At 31.1% G+C, this 14,486-nt stretch overlaps 1 protein-coding gene across 1 annotated transcript in view; it reads right to left on the reverse strand.

Moving 5' to 3' along the window:
* The window catches only part of PolE1 (DNA polymerase epsilon catalytic subunit 1), a 323,060-nt gene extending 308,844 nt beyond the window's left edge, over nt 1–14,216 (reverse strand). The window contains exons 1-3 of the mRNA XM_072529917.1: nt 13,993–14,216; nt 13,807–13,930; nt 11,669–11,887 (exon numbers count right to left, since the gene is read on the reverse strand). Coding sequence (XP_072386018.1) covers nt 11,669–11,887; nt 13,807–13,930; nt 13,993–14,078 — 429 coding nt within the window. The 5' untranslated portion in view covers nt 14,079–14,216. The remainder of the gene's footprint in view (nt 1–11,668; nt 11,888–13,806; nt 13,931–13,992) is intronic.
* Nucleotides 14,217–14,486: the final 270 nt, after the last annotated feature.

Here is a 14,486-nt window from a genome sequence, read left to right on the forward strand (position 1 = left end):
CCGGTCTTAGAAAATGGACGAGCCTGTTGAACTCGATCCAAAGGCAAAGGGGACATTATCTGTGATGCAAATTGAGCATTAAATCTATGGCAAATAACACACTTTTTAATGATAGTTTTAATTCTTCGTATACCATTTAACGGCCAATATCGAAGACGAAAATTTCCAAGGACATTTTGAGCTCCACTGTGTCCTAAACGCATATGTTCCCGATTAATTAGTAGATCGACAACATGGTCATTTTCAGGGAGTAAAATGGGAAATTTCTGAGAAAAACTTAATTCGGTATATTCAAGTCGACCTCCTACACGGAGTATGCTATTTTCATCAAGGAAGATATTAAGAGGAAATAATTTGGGAGTTGAAATAGATTTTCCCTCCTGTAATAGTTTGATTTCATTGGAAAAAGAATAAGCTTGAACCTGTTTTATAATAAAATCATGGGCATTCTGAAGCTCTTCTACTCTTAAAGGACTGCCAGAAATGTTTATCTTTTTAAATTTGAGAATCACTTTAAAACTAAAAGCGATTCCTTTTTGCATGCTAGAAAATTTCGAAAATTTTAAAAATATAGATTTCCAGAATTCTTCTGGCGATTCAGTAATGGGAAATGATACTTACATTCAGGTATTTCATTTAGAAGTTCAAAAGAATCAATAGAATCAAAATCATTGGTTTGAGATAAAAAGGGAGGACCATGAAACCAGAATTGACGAACATCAGATGAAAAATTTCCACGCGACAAATGATCAGCGGGATTTAACGGAGATCTGATATGTCGCCATGTGGTATTCCTACTATTATCACGAACAGTAAGGACTCGTTTTTTAACAAGGGGAGATATCTCTAATTCAGACCTTTTAACCCATGTTAAGGCAACTAATGAATCGGACCATAAATTAATGGACTCAATTTTGATAGTATCATGCAAAATTTGTATAATCCGAGAAGATAGAATGGCAAGTAACTCCATAGAGCACAGCTCTAATTTAGGAATTGTAAGTTTGTTCTTTAATGGATTGACTCGGGACTTTGCGGCAATTAATCTTGAAGAGAAAGTATTATCATTATAGCTAACCACAAGGTACACACAGGCTCCATAGGCTAGTTGACTAGCATCACAAAAGCCATGTAAGGAAATGGAACATATGGTTTTGTTGTCAATTAAATATCTAGGTATAGACATATTGGAAATGTCAGATAACAAAGAAAGAAACTTTTTCCAACTTTGCAAAATAGAATCATCAAAAATGGGCGTGTCCCAGGATATTTGGGATTGCCATAGTTTTTGCATATTAAGTTTTCCCTGCACGATTAGTAGATTGATCACACCCAGGGTGTCAAACACAGAAGAAATGAAAGATAAAATACTGCGTTTAGTTAAAACAGCAGGTTCTTGTATATTAGTAGTACGAATAAGTAAGAGGTCAGACAGAGGGTTCCATTTTAATCCTAGTATGTTACTAGGGAAGCCATTAATATTAAAATCAATTTCGTAGGACGAAGTTTGTCGAAATTTATGAAGCTTAAATCCGTGTTTACCCAAAATAGTATTAAGCTCCGAATATATTGTTTCTAGAGATGAAAAATCGTTAGTACCTGACAAAATATCGTCCATATAGGTTTAAGTAGAGCATACCGAGCATTAGGGAAGTTAGGATATCTCTCAGCGATATCCTTTAAGACACGCGTAGACAAATACGGTGCACAATTTTGCCCAAAACTAAGACTTGAGAGTTGAATACAGGTGAAGGGATCAGAAGAATTTTCTCTCCATAAAAATTTTTGGAAATGACGTTGTGATGGATTTATATCTATAAATCTATACATCATTTGAATATCAGCACAAAGGACAAATTTGAAACAACGGAACCTACATAATATGTCAAAGAGATTGTCCTGTACTTGGTAACCTTTTGAAGTTAGGTCATTTAAGGACACTCCGGTATCAGTACGGGCACTAAAGTCAAAAACTACTCTCACAGGCGTTGAACTGTGTTTCCGTATTACAGCTCTGTGGGGGATAAAATATTTAAATTCATTAGTAGGATGATTGTAAAAAGATAAAGGGATTACTTGAGCGTGATATAAAGTAAGATATTCATATATAACATTCTTATAGTTTTGAAATAAAACTGAATCACAATTGAATTTTTTCTCAAGAGAGATAAATCTTTGGCGTGCCATGCAAAAAGACTGCCCCAATTTTGTGGGCATATTTTCAAGGAAGGGCATATCGACCTGGTAACGACCTGACGGTAAAATAATAGTGGTATTTTTGAATATTTGTTCTGCAAGTTCTTCGCTAGAACAATGATTTTTTTGATAGTGGAATAGTTTCTAATTCCCAGAAACTTTCCATACGATGGGTCAACTCATCTTCTCTTTCGAATTGAACATCATTAGTTGTAATAAAAGAATGAGAAACATTATTTTGGTTTGAGGAAAAATTTAAGCGGCTCCTAGGTATAGGACCGGCGATCACGTAACCCAGATAAGTTTCAACTAAAGAGGGGGATCTAGGTCCCATATTAATAATATTAGATTTAAGTAAATTAAAATAAATATCAGCACCAAGAAGTAAATTTATAGGGCCAGTTTTAAAGAAAAATGGGTCGGCAAGTTCGGGTATTATATGTTCATGTAATTTTAGAACCTCAGGAGATATAGAAAATTGGGGGACATTATTTGTTATTTTGTTTATAACAGAACAAGAAACGTTAAAACTAATTGATGGGTTAACAAGAGAACTAAATTGTATATCTAGCACTTATCTACTTTTAGCACAATTGGTACTACCTAACCCAGAAATATTTACAAATTGTGTTCGAGAGGACAGCTGCAAATTTTTTGCAAAGGAGCTTTCAATGAGACTCATTTGACTAGCAGAATCTAATAGTGCTCTTGCCACCATTTGTTGACTATTAGAGCATCTGATATTTACAAGAGCTGTAGGTAAAAGAACTATGTTATCAGAAATAGATACAGTATGGAGTGAAGCTTGCTGAGATGAGGGATGAGCATATTCAATAAATTCATTACTTACAGGGTTCATATTTGGAGACAAAGATTTATTTACAATATGTACATTAGATGGTTCTGTTCCATGATTGTTTCCTCTAAAACGAGAGGTCGTATTTATATTTGGAACGTGATTATGAGTCTGCGTACTAGGGCATGGGTTTGATTGATTATCAAAATGTAAATAAGTGTGGTGAGGTTTCCCACAAGTGGAGTATCTTTTTAAGGATTTACATTGCGGTATTGCATGAGTGTTACTGAGGCAATTTATGCAATATTTCTTAGATTTGACAAATTGATATCTTTCTAGGGGTTTTAAAGTTAAAAATTTCGAACATCCATAAATAAGATGATTAGACTCTTTACAATAAAAACAATTAGCACGGACGTTGTAAGATTGACGTTGAAGGTTATTTACATTAGAAACTAATGAAACCTTATTTTTTCGGCCGTCAGTGTGTCTGGAATAAGATTTGGAAGAATTGGGTTCAAAAAGATTTAAATTTTCTAAAACGGATTGTCTTTTATTCAAAAATTCAAAAAATTCTTCCGCAGTAGGAATGATTCCTGTATCTCGCTCGCTCTCAAACGCTTTCCTAGAATTGAAGTCAAGTTTTTGTTCTAGCAAAAATATAATTAAACATTCAAATTTGATTTGAGGAGTATGACCTGTATTATTTATTAAATCGAAAGTTTTACGAGAGGTAATATAGAATTCCTTCAAATCATTTGCTGTGCTTTTTGATAAACTTTTTTGTTCTACCAAAGTTTGGTACAAAGAAATTAATAACTTAAAATTATCGTCATATGTCTTTTTTAAAATATCTAGAGCAACGTTTAAATTCTGATTAGTTAGGCTCAGACTGGAAATTAAATCTAAAGGAGGACCGCGCAGTAAGCTTTTTAGATAATAAAATTTTTCCCCGTCAGTTTTTAATTTAGAGTTATTCAGCACTACCGCTGAAAAAAGATCGAAAAATGAGGGCCATTCTTGAGCCAACCCTGTAAAAGGTTTAATGTTGATTTTTGGCAAAACAACATTAGAGGATTCAATAACATCACTATTGGATAATTTTTTCTTAAGATTTTCAATATTGGATCCAAGTTGCGCAATAGCAATCTCGAAACGATCTGATACTAAATTTTCTGCATTGACTTCTACATCGCTAAAATCTTCAAGTGCAATTATATCACTTTGAAGATTTTTGTAACTTTCATAGGTACTTAAAATATTTTGTAGTTTTACATTTAATATGCAGATTTCCTCCGATCCATCAAGATTTTTAATATAGGATTCGATCCTAGACAATTGAATTTTACAACCTTTACGTTTATTTTTTATAGGGGTTAGATCCATTTTAAAATACGAAAGAATTAAAAGCCACTAATCAGAAAATAAGGAATGCGCTACGCAACAAATATATTTTAATAGAATATAAGCAAACTGGTAAAATCCAAATTAATTATTAATAATCATTAAAAACCTAGAAAATAATAGACAGAAAATAAAATATTACCAGTTAAAATGATAATATCAATAATAATATCACGAAAATCACAATGCAGATATCGATTATAAAAATAAAACAATAACAAACAGTTCAAAATATATAAAACGAAATATAAATACTCAATATATTATGTAGATAAATACTCAAATTCAGGTATGATCGTAAAAATGAATTCTTAAAACTACAAATGTTCACGAAAACGTTTTAAAATAAACTTGCAAACATCAGGTAGTGTTTATTTACCAAACACCCCAAAAGGTTCGTAAGTAGGCAGGTATAAAGATCTTTCGGCAAGACTTATAAAATCAGTCACTAAATGCCGATAAAGCTAATGTTTTTAACACAAACACAACAGATGGTGCAGAGATAAAGGAACTGGACTGTTAGTCCTGTTACTATCGCCTACTTAGGGTTGATGCAGTTTCAACATGGTTGCCGGTTCGCAAAAATTTCTGGAAACCGAACACTCCCGATAAAGTTTTAAAATTATTTTGTCCGTTATAAAATCACTGTCACGGTTTTGAGTTTTTCATAAAAGATTGTTCAGGTGCACTCGAAGGTGATTAGCGGCATAAGTTTAGAAATTGATAGAACAATTGTGAGCAAAAAGTAGTAGAATAATTATGATAAAAATGTCATTTTAACAAATAACGTGCTAGCTATTGAAAAGTAATAGAATTATTGTTAGAGGAATGTCATTCTGACAAGAAATCCGGCTCGAAGGACCAAAACAAAATGTAGGGGAAAGGATGAGGTAGCTGGTTCGATGATTTAAAAGTAAATATTTGAAAAATTATAGTCCCACCTTCCTACATTTGGTAGATAAAAAATAAATAAAACCTCGAAGGACCAGCGACCATTAGGTCGCAAAATTGCGGATTAGTAATAATATAGTGGATAGTAAAGTTAAAAGTAGAATAATTAAAATAAGAATTAAGCTAGAAATATTTTTATTGTATTATTTACATGAATAAATAGTAGTATCGGGATTGCCAACAAATCACCCTTTTTTAATAATAAAAACATAAATGTTCATATAAAATGTTCTTAAACCGCACAACTGTTTATATTAATAATTGTTCTTAAAGCTAAATACATGCGATTTATAGAACAAGAAAGTTTATAGTTTGTTGAATATCCGGCAACCCTGTAATTTTTCGGACCGGCATTTATGAAATGTTGGCACATAAACTGTCGATTTTCTTCTATATAAAAGAATAATTTCAGGTACTTACATATTCGATGCACAGACACTGAATTTAATTAACTATTTAATAAAATAAGTTATTTGAAAACTACTTCTATTTGAGAAGCGTGAGAATTATAACTTGCTTCTATTTGACTTACGTGCTTCTATTTGAGAAGGCAAAAACGAAGTGTTGTTAAGGGTAGTTGGGTTTGAATATTTTGAATCTTAAGAACTGACAGGCGCAGAAGATACAATGCAGCAGAAAGAAGGCGTGTCATGCTGATTGAATGTCTTAAAATTAGTGAGATATATTAGTGAGAATAACAATCATTATTAAAATTATTATAGAAGGACAAACTATTGGAGAAAATATAATTAATTTTCTACACCTATCTTCCAGCAGATACAGTGTTCGGAAACAGTGAAAAGGAATTTCGTAAAATGGACACAATACTAAGCCCGAATCAGTATATCGATATAATTTCACAGCAGGCAACTATTGTAAAAGTAGGCGAAAATTTCATCGTGTATGATTTCAAAAAGGAACCGAAACAATACTGAAACCCCCAGACAGTGGAAAGTACAGTTTGCGCAGTGTAAAAGATTCTATTTAAAACGATCGAAGCGGATCGGAAATGTGTTTGCAGTGAAATTTTACAGGAATCAATCGGGAAAATATGAAAATGTTTGTCGAAAATCTAAAATTATGAGTATGATTGCCCCTAAGAAAATAGGACAACACATACCTGTAAAGGCATTAAAAGTAAGGGACGTTAAAAATCTGCTATCAAAACATTTTGGAGACGACTGGCAAGGCCTGGAACAATTAAGTTTCTATTCAAATGTGATAAACATTGCTGAAACTCTGGCTGAGAACGAAAATGACAATGAACAATTGGAATGTGAACCAAGAGAAGAAACACCGCTTTTGTTGGTATAATAATGTTAAAGTGATGATTTGTACTGAAACAATATGTTAAAGATTTTTTTTAGTTTTACCTTTTAACTATAGTTGTGTTGCTTTATACTGTTAGCCTGTAAGAAATATACATACCTAAACAAATAAATAAAAAAAACCTAATTTTTGTACATAAATAGTTGACGAGCTGAAGAGTGACACGTGATACTAGTGGTATATGATACAAGCCACGAGGAAACCTCATAAAAATAATGTTTATGATACGGAGTATTTTGACACATTGTACTAAGTCCGGCCGGTGAGATTAAGTTGGAATCAAACTTGGTCAAGTCCTGTGAAGTTGGTATCAAACATGGCTATGTCCATCGCTTGGGATCAAAACAGGTTACGTCCAATAGTTTCTATCAATTCAGCGTATTTCCTGCTCTTGTAGTATACTGAATGTAATACCAATATAAAGAGTGTCTTTTCTTTCATTGTTTTAACAGTAATTCTCAATTTTTAGTTGCTGCCATCAAAAGTGAGAGTGTGTTTTTACTTCCTGTCAAATCATGCATGATGGACGTAGCCAGATTTGATCCTATACCCCTGATATTAGAAACCGTTGTTTTGACTAGAAAGTTTTGATTTGATTCGTATGCATATCATCGATGACGCATGGGTAATATTTGACTTTTCCGACTCTAGGTAGCGTTTAGGCTACATAAATTTTTATTCTTTTATTAGCGTAATTTTATTCTTTGGTGTATACACACTTTTCTTTGTAATAATTGTTGAGACTGTTAATAGTAATAATTGATCCAAGTTGGTATATATCCTGTCGGTATATAAATTAACAATTTAAATTTGTAGCCACTACGGAGCTACGAATTTTTTTGTAGCAGTTTTCCTAGTAGACTCCGTTCTGTTGTTACACGCTGTATAATTTAGTAAAACAGATTTCAAAGAAAATAGTTTTATTAAATTTTGTGTAATTTGCAAAATCTTGAAATTGTAAATAATGTTACATTTACTTCTAATAGGATTGCATGATTTAATGTTATCATACAGGAGGACCAACGCGGTCCTGTGTCACACCTGCAGACTATGAACGTGCCTAGCGGCCTAAGCGGCAACGTCGATTCTCATAAGCACTGTACTGAAATCCTCTCGTGAATTTGTCTATAGACTATTAATTGATGATCTGGAACTGGAAGGTGTGGACAGTTTCGCCTACCTGGGCTCGCTGCTGACCAAAGAAAAAATGCCAGAGAAGAAATTACAAGAAGAATAGTGCTTGCCAATGAGTGCTATTATGGCTTGAGGAAACAGATGGCCCAAAAACTACCCAGAAAAATTAAAGTTACCATATATAAAACACTAATAAGGCCAGTGTTAACATACGGGTCAAAAACGTGGTCACTTACATAGAACGACCAAGAATTGCTTAAACGTTTCGAGCGAAAAATTCTAAGGAAAATATATGGAGGAGTCCAAGAACAGGGTTTGTGGCGTAGGCGCTACAACTTTGAGTTATACAGAAGTTTTGGGAAACCTGACGTTGTATAATGTATTAAATTAGCACGCCTTCGATGGATAGGACATATAATTAGGCGGGATGAAGATGCAACAATCAGAAAATTTTTTGACCGAAGATGACCAGTGGAAAGACGAGCCAGAGGAAGACCAAAACTTAGGTATCAAGATAACATAGAGGATGATCTAAAATCCATCGGAGTTAAAGCATGGAGAAGAGTTGCCAGAGACAGGGGCGAATGGAAGATTGTTCTGAAGGTTTTGGCTCATAACGAGCTGTAATGCCACAGATGATGATGACATATTGAATTAAAGGCAAATAAATGTAAAATAAAGAATCTAATAATTATTCAAAAAACAAATATTTTGTAAAAAACTATAAAATAGCTGACATAATTTACAAGCGAATCAATGAAAAATAAAAAATAATTAAAGGAATGGGTTCTAAAGTCACTACATAAAAATCTAGTACTAATACACAAACAATTAGAGTTAAAAACATTAATTTATTCTAGAAATTTCTTGAGATCTTTTCCCGTTCAAAGACGAAGAAACTTTTCCTGTTCAATTTTGTTGATAAAGATTCGGCAATTCAGAGGATAGAGCTCTTCTTGGATCTTCTATTTTCGTTTACTTAATTTAGCAATTTAGTTGAGCTGTGGTACAGTTTATTTGCTTCAAATATGCCATCACTGGATGGCCTAGTTTGTAACCAGGTTGCATTGAAGTATAATAAATACTTCAGGATTGCGTAATATCAAAAAAGAGTAATTCAAATACTCAACTTACGTTGTACTTATTTTACATTTTTTGTAGCGTTTACGTTTATTTTTTTACTTATCAGTTGCTGAAAAGCAAAAGCTTTGCTCAGCATTGTGTCCATCTTAGACCCTCGAATTTTAATATAAGTCCAGCCACGATTTTATCCCTTAAGCCTTTGAGAGTACTGAAAGATCAAATCAAGGAGAGTAAAATATGTGAAAACTGTGGGGTATCCCGCAGTTTTCTTTACAAATTGTGTTTAATGATTGTAGTAATTTTATAAATTTGTTATAATACAATATAAAATTTATTTATTATCTACATTTTCATTATTAATTTCATTATAATGGATTTGAAAAAACAAAAAACAGGATGTGGTACTCTGGGAATGACAGAGGAGTGGAAGCATAGCTTTCTTATCTCTTACGCACAAAGCGATGGCTTTAATTTAATTTATTCGATTAGATTGGATTTCATTTAACTTTATTTGATTTTAATTAAGTAATTTTATTAAATTTTATCTAGTTTTACTTATTTTTATTTATTTTATTTACATTTATTTAACTTTATTTAGTTTTATTTAATTGTATTAACCTTTATTTAATTTTGTTTCATTTTATTTACTTTTATGTAATTTTATTTATTTGATTTAATTGTATTTATTCAATTTTATCGAATTTTATACAATTTAATTTAGTACAATTTTATTTTTATCTTATTTTATTTTATTTATTTTATTTTATACAAATATTTTAAAACCAAATTTAGCCAAATCGATCCAGTCATTCTCGAGTTCTTATCTTCTTCAAGTGCCATCTCCGCGGCGGAGGTCGGCAATAATCATAGCTATTCGGACTTTTGAGACGGCTGCTCTCAAGTTCATTTAATGTACATCCGTACCACTCTCTCAGGTTGCGCAGCCATGACATTCTACGCCTCCCTATTCTTCCCTTTCCTTGGATCTTTCCCTGCATAATCAGTTGGAGCAAGGTGTATTTCTCTCCACGTGTAATATGTCCGAGATATTCCAATTTTCTTGTTTTAATTATATTTAAAATTTCTATTTCTTTATTTATCCTTCTCAGAACCTCTTTGTGACGTGTTCTGTCCACGATATTTTCAGAATTCTTCTATACACCCACAGCTCTAATGATTCCACAGCTCGAGTTCTTATAAAAAACTTATATACAAAAAATAAAATGATGTCAGTTTATTTTTATAATGTTTGTATATTATTTATTTCACGGTATACCGCAAGGTTACTGCTTGAGTCTCGATTTTTCGAGTCACACTAAATATAATTTTGGGTACATGAAAAAACATCATACCGAGCCATAAGAGGCAAAACGGCAGTGTTCCTGCCGTGATGAGCTGTCCGAACTGAGGACTGTTTAGAGATTGCGTAGCTATCGCGTGATGTGATCGTCCCAACTGGGTATGTGTGGGTGTCTTGTTATTGTGTGTTACTTATGGTTTACAGTTATGAATTCAAAAGCAATAAAAATATTTTACTACCGGCTGCTAAAACCTTTTAATGCGAATAGATCATGAAGGTGTACAATAATCGGCTCAAATTACTTGTTTTGTGGCGAGGGGTCGGGGCAATAAATTTGGAAGATTTATGTGGTAAAAAAATTAGACACAATGAAAATCTCAATTTTTTGCGAGTTACGTAAGTAGATATAATAAAGGGAAAATAGTACAGAGATAGATTATGCCGAGAAAGAAATATATAGAGAGCAGTATTAAAAAAGAAATATATTTTGTCGATATGTGACAAAGGCTCTATGTTCCAATGAACATCTGGCAAGCCCTAAATTTATTTAGGATATATTTCAAGAAATATTTAAATACAATTTTTTTTTGAGTATTCATTGCTATATCGTTTTGTTTAACTAGCTGAGTTTTTATTTTTCAGCTACAAAAATATCAATTTGGCATTAAATCAGGCATGGTTTAAAACTGTAATGAGAAGTTGGGAGAAACAGATTTTGATAACTTAATAATGGCAAAGAGTGAATGTTTACATTAACATTGTTGATAAGACTAGTGCTCTTACACTTTTTATTTTAGTTTTGAAATCAAAAAAATATAGATAACAATTGCAGAACGTTTATTTACAACTGGCTACAGTACAAATTAAACACATGTTCATGCTTCGAAGACTCCATGCAAAGTACATATATACAGAAAAATGAAAACGAAAACCGGCTGGTTACACTAATTGATTACATGTTATAAAAATCCAGGACCGTCGCAGGGGTAATTTAAATAATTACTTCAATTGAATGTTATAACTAAATATAAATTGTAAACATGTTCCCACCTTGAGAGGACAAACTTTCAACAATTAACAATGAATTTAAATCAATACTTCAATTAAATATTATAACTAAATATAAATTGTAAACAAACATTATATCAGAAAGTACCGAAGATACACAACTTACCTGTTAAATATCCGCTGATGAAGATACACAATTTTCTTTTCTTCTTTTTTTAAATTCTTCTGACCGTTAATGAACACACAATTTTAATATAAAAAATATTTAACAAAAAAATTTTAAGTATGTTTCCCAAGATAGAGATCGATAGAAGGAGTTGGGGGAGGTCTATGTCCAAAAATGGATGATGGAGGGCTAAGAAGAACAAAAACAGATTGAACTGAAATGTCATTTTTAAACAATAAAATTTTCAAGTTTCACCAATGGTACTTATGTATATGTTATTGTTATATTGATATTTACTTACCATATCCAAATCTTCTTTTGCAACTATATCTACTTTAGCAATAACTCCTGTGAATTTCTTTGTTAGAAATTCGATAACCTCTTGTAATAATTCTCTAAGTGTAAGAACATAGAAATAGGGCATAAAGGGGTATGAGACTTTAAATCTAGTTCCATCTTCTTCCATAAAGTAGTAGTCAACAGCAGCAAATAATCTTTTATCTTCATCTAGAACTTCTGTCTATGAAAAAATAAAATAAACTTATTATATATACTGAACTGCATCAATTATTTGTATGTAAACAATGAAAAATTATTACAGTTTTTAAAAAACATGAAAATTAGAGACCTTATAAATCAGACTGAAAAAAACATTCTAAGTATTGACAAAGTACATGTACAGCCATTTGAAAACACCTTTGTTCTCTCAAATGGGATAAACAAAAATGGTTGTTAAAAAACTATTTGACCAATAATTGTGACCATCTTTCGCAAATGTAGTAACTAAATAAACACTCAAATTATGAAATATGCTTGAAATGTTTTTATTGCTTATTTTAATAATTATAAACAATTGAAAAACATGCTTATTATCGGGTTTAATTTGCAATAACTTTTTTGTTTATAATCATTTTTTACTTTAAAGAGACAGTATTTTCAAGAAAGAAAGTCTTATCTAGAATGCATAGTTTTTTCACAATATTGAAATGAATGGAAAAAGTCCTTTTTTTTTTTGTTTAAATGCATGACGCAGTAAAGTTTCGATAACCACAAGATAATACGGCCTTTCTATTGACTTCCCCCAGATATTCCAGATAAAAAATAGCGCCACACAATTTTTCAAATGATTTTTTGGCTTTGTTTCCTGGGGTAATAAACTATAAATAATTTAATTACTTATTTACTTCTCTAAATAAAGAAATTAAAAAAAAAACAGTGTTAATTGTTGATGTAGATAAGTGACTGAATTGATTTATACAGTTGTATAATTACAACTAGATTATATATAGTTGTATTGTTGATTATTTAATATTTAGCTATATCCCTAACTTATGCCTCACAGTTTATATTATAAGACATAATTTATACTTACTACTTCCTTTATTACTGTTACAACAGTTAAAACAATATTAAAAAACTGTAATAAAAGTTACTTAAAACCTAAAAACCATTATATATATATATATATATATATATATATATATATATATATATATATATATATATATATATATATATAAATAGATATATACATATCTTGTATCTAATTAACAGAAAATAAAACAAAAAAAAACACTTAAACATATTATGCATGAAAAAAGTACAAAAGTAATTTAATGCTTTCTGATAAAAATATTTTTATATTTTTGCATTACATAAATATACAACGATGACAGTTTTCTGACATATGAATTATCCATGAGCAAAACATGGAAACTTAAGTTATTTCCGTAAACTTTCAACAGTTGGCTTTCTGATTTGTTTATTGTCATTGCAAAAGCCAAAAGCAAGGGAAACTGTAAACATTTAAAATCAAATGGTACGTTCGTTGGAATCATTGGTATATGTGGGATCAAGGCATCCTCCGCTCTCGATTTTTCCTTGATGATCGTTTCCTCAATGATATTATTCATTAGCCTTTTCACATGTCAAACTTTTGATTTTATTTTTTGTGAAGATCTTCCCTGTTAGGCTCTTTGACATTCTTGAGGATGTGTATGTAGATTGATCAAATCATTATTTGCTTCATCTTCAATAAATGTTGCACCACAAAAATTAGCATTAAAAAAGCATATACTTTCTCTTCATGTTACTGACAAAAATAACCTATTGAACATAAATGAATTCATTCTTTTAAAAAAGTTTTATACAATTACATGAGAACTCACAAAAATGACTCATTTTAATAATATATTTATTATATTATTTGCTAAACTCCAATAATTTCCTCCAATTATATAATACATATTTGTGAAAAGAATATAAACTGTAGGACTAAATATTAATTTTGAGTAACGTGCTCAAACAATTTAAAATATTCATGGAGTAAACTTAATATAAACTTATATATGCTATTTTATTTGTGTCAAAAGTGTATAAGCCATGAGTTTTGTCATGATATGATGGCTACTAAAACAAAATATTGTATCCATTACATACCGAATGCATATTTAGAAGAAAACCAGTCCGTTCTTGTTGATTTTTGATTCGTTCGAATCCATATTTTGCATCAATAGCATCATTTTCAATTACTTGACGTATACGAAATTCTGAACTATCCTCCCTAAAAATAAAAAATCTTCCTAATAAATTCTTTTAATTGTGTACCTGTATCTTTTTATTTACCTGTTTACTATTTCGATTCCTTCAGCATTATTCTCTGATTTTTCATATCTATCTACCCTATATTTTCCAGAATTTTGCAACACCATTTTAAGTAAAATCACTTGCACATATAATTGGCAATTTTAATTAAAAATATACACTTTACGTTAAACTGCTTTAAACACTTTAAACAAACAAGACAAGAATATAAACATGACACATAATCTAACCTAGAAAAGGTTTAATTTTCCGGTTTCCCGCCAGAAGTTGGTTATGTAAGGTATGTTGTATCTCAAGGTATGATATTGCGCATGACATTTGACAGCTGGCCCAGGAGTGTGACGTGGTCAAGACCGCTCGAACCACCTCGAACCCATTATTACAGCTTAATGTATAATTAATTTTGAAATCATGGTCAAAAAATGATCTAATTTTTTTTTAAATGTTTTGTTTTGGTTATAATTGAATAAAAAATATATTTTCAGTAGCGTCAAACCTTTATTTTTCCTAGGAAT

This window comes from Diabrotica undecimpunctata, chromosome 4, assembly GCF_040954645.1.
Source record: "Diabrotica undecimpunctata isolate CICGRU chromosome 4, icDiaUnde3, whole genome shotgun sequence".
Classification (NCBI taxonomy): domain Eukaryota; kingdom Metazoa; phylum Arthropoda; class Insecta; order Coleoptera; family Chrysomelidae; genus Diabrotica; species Diabrotica undecimpunctata.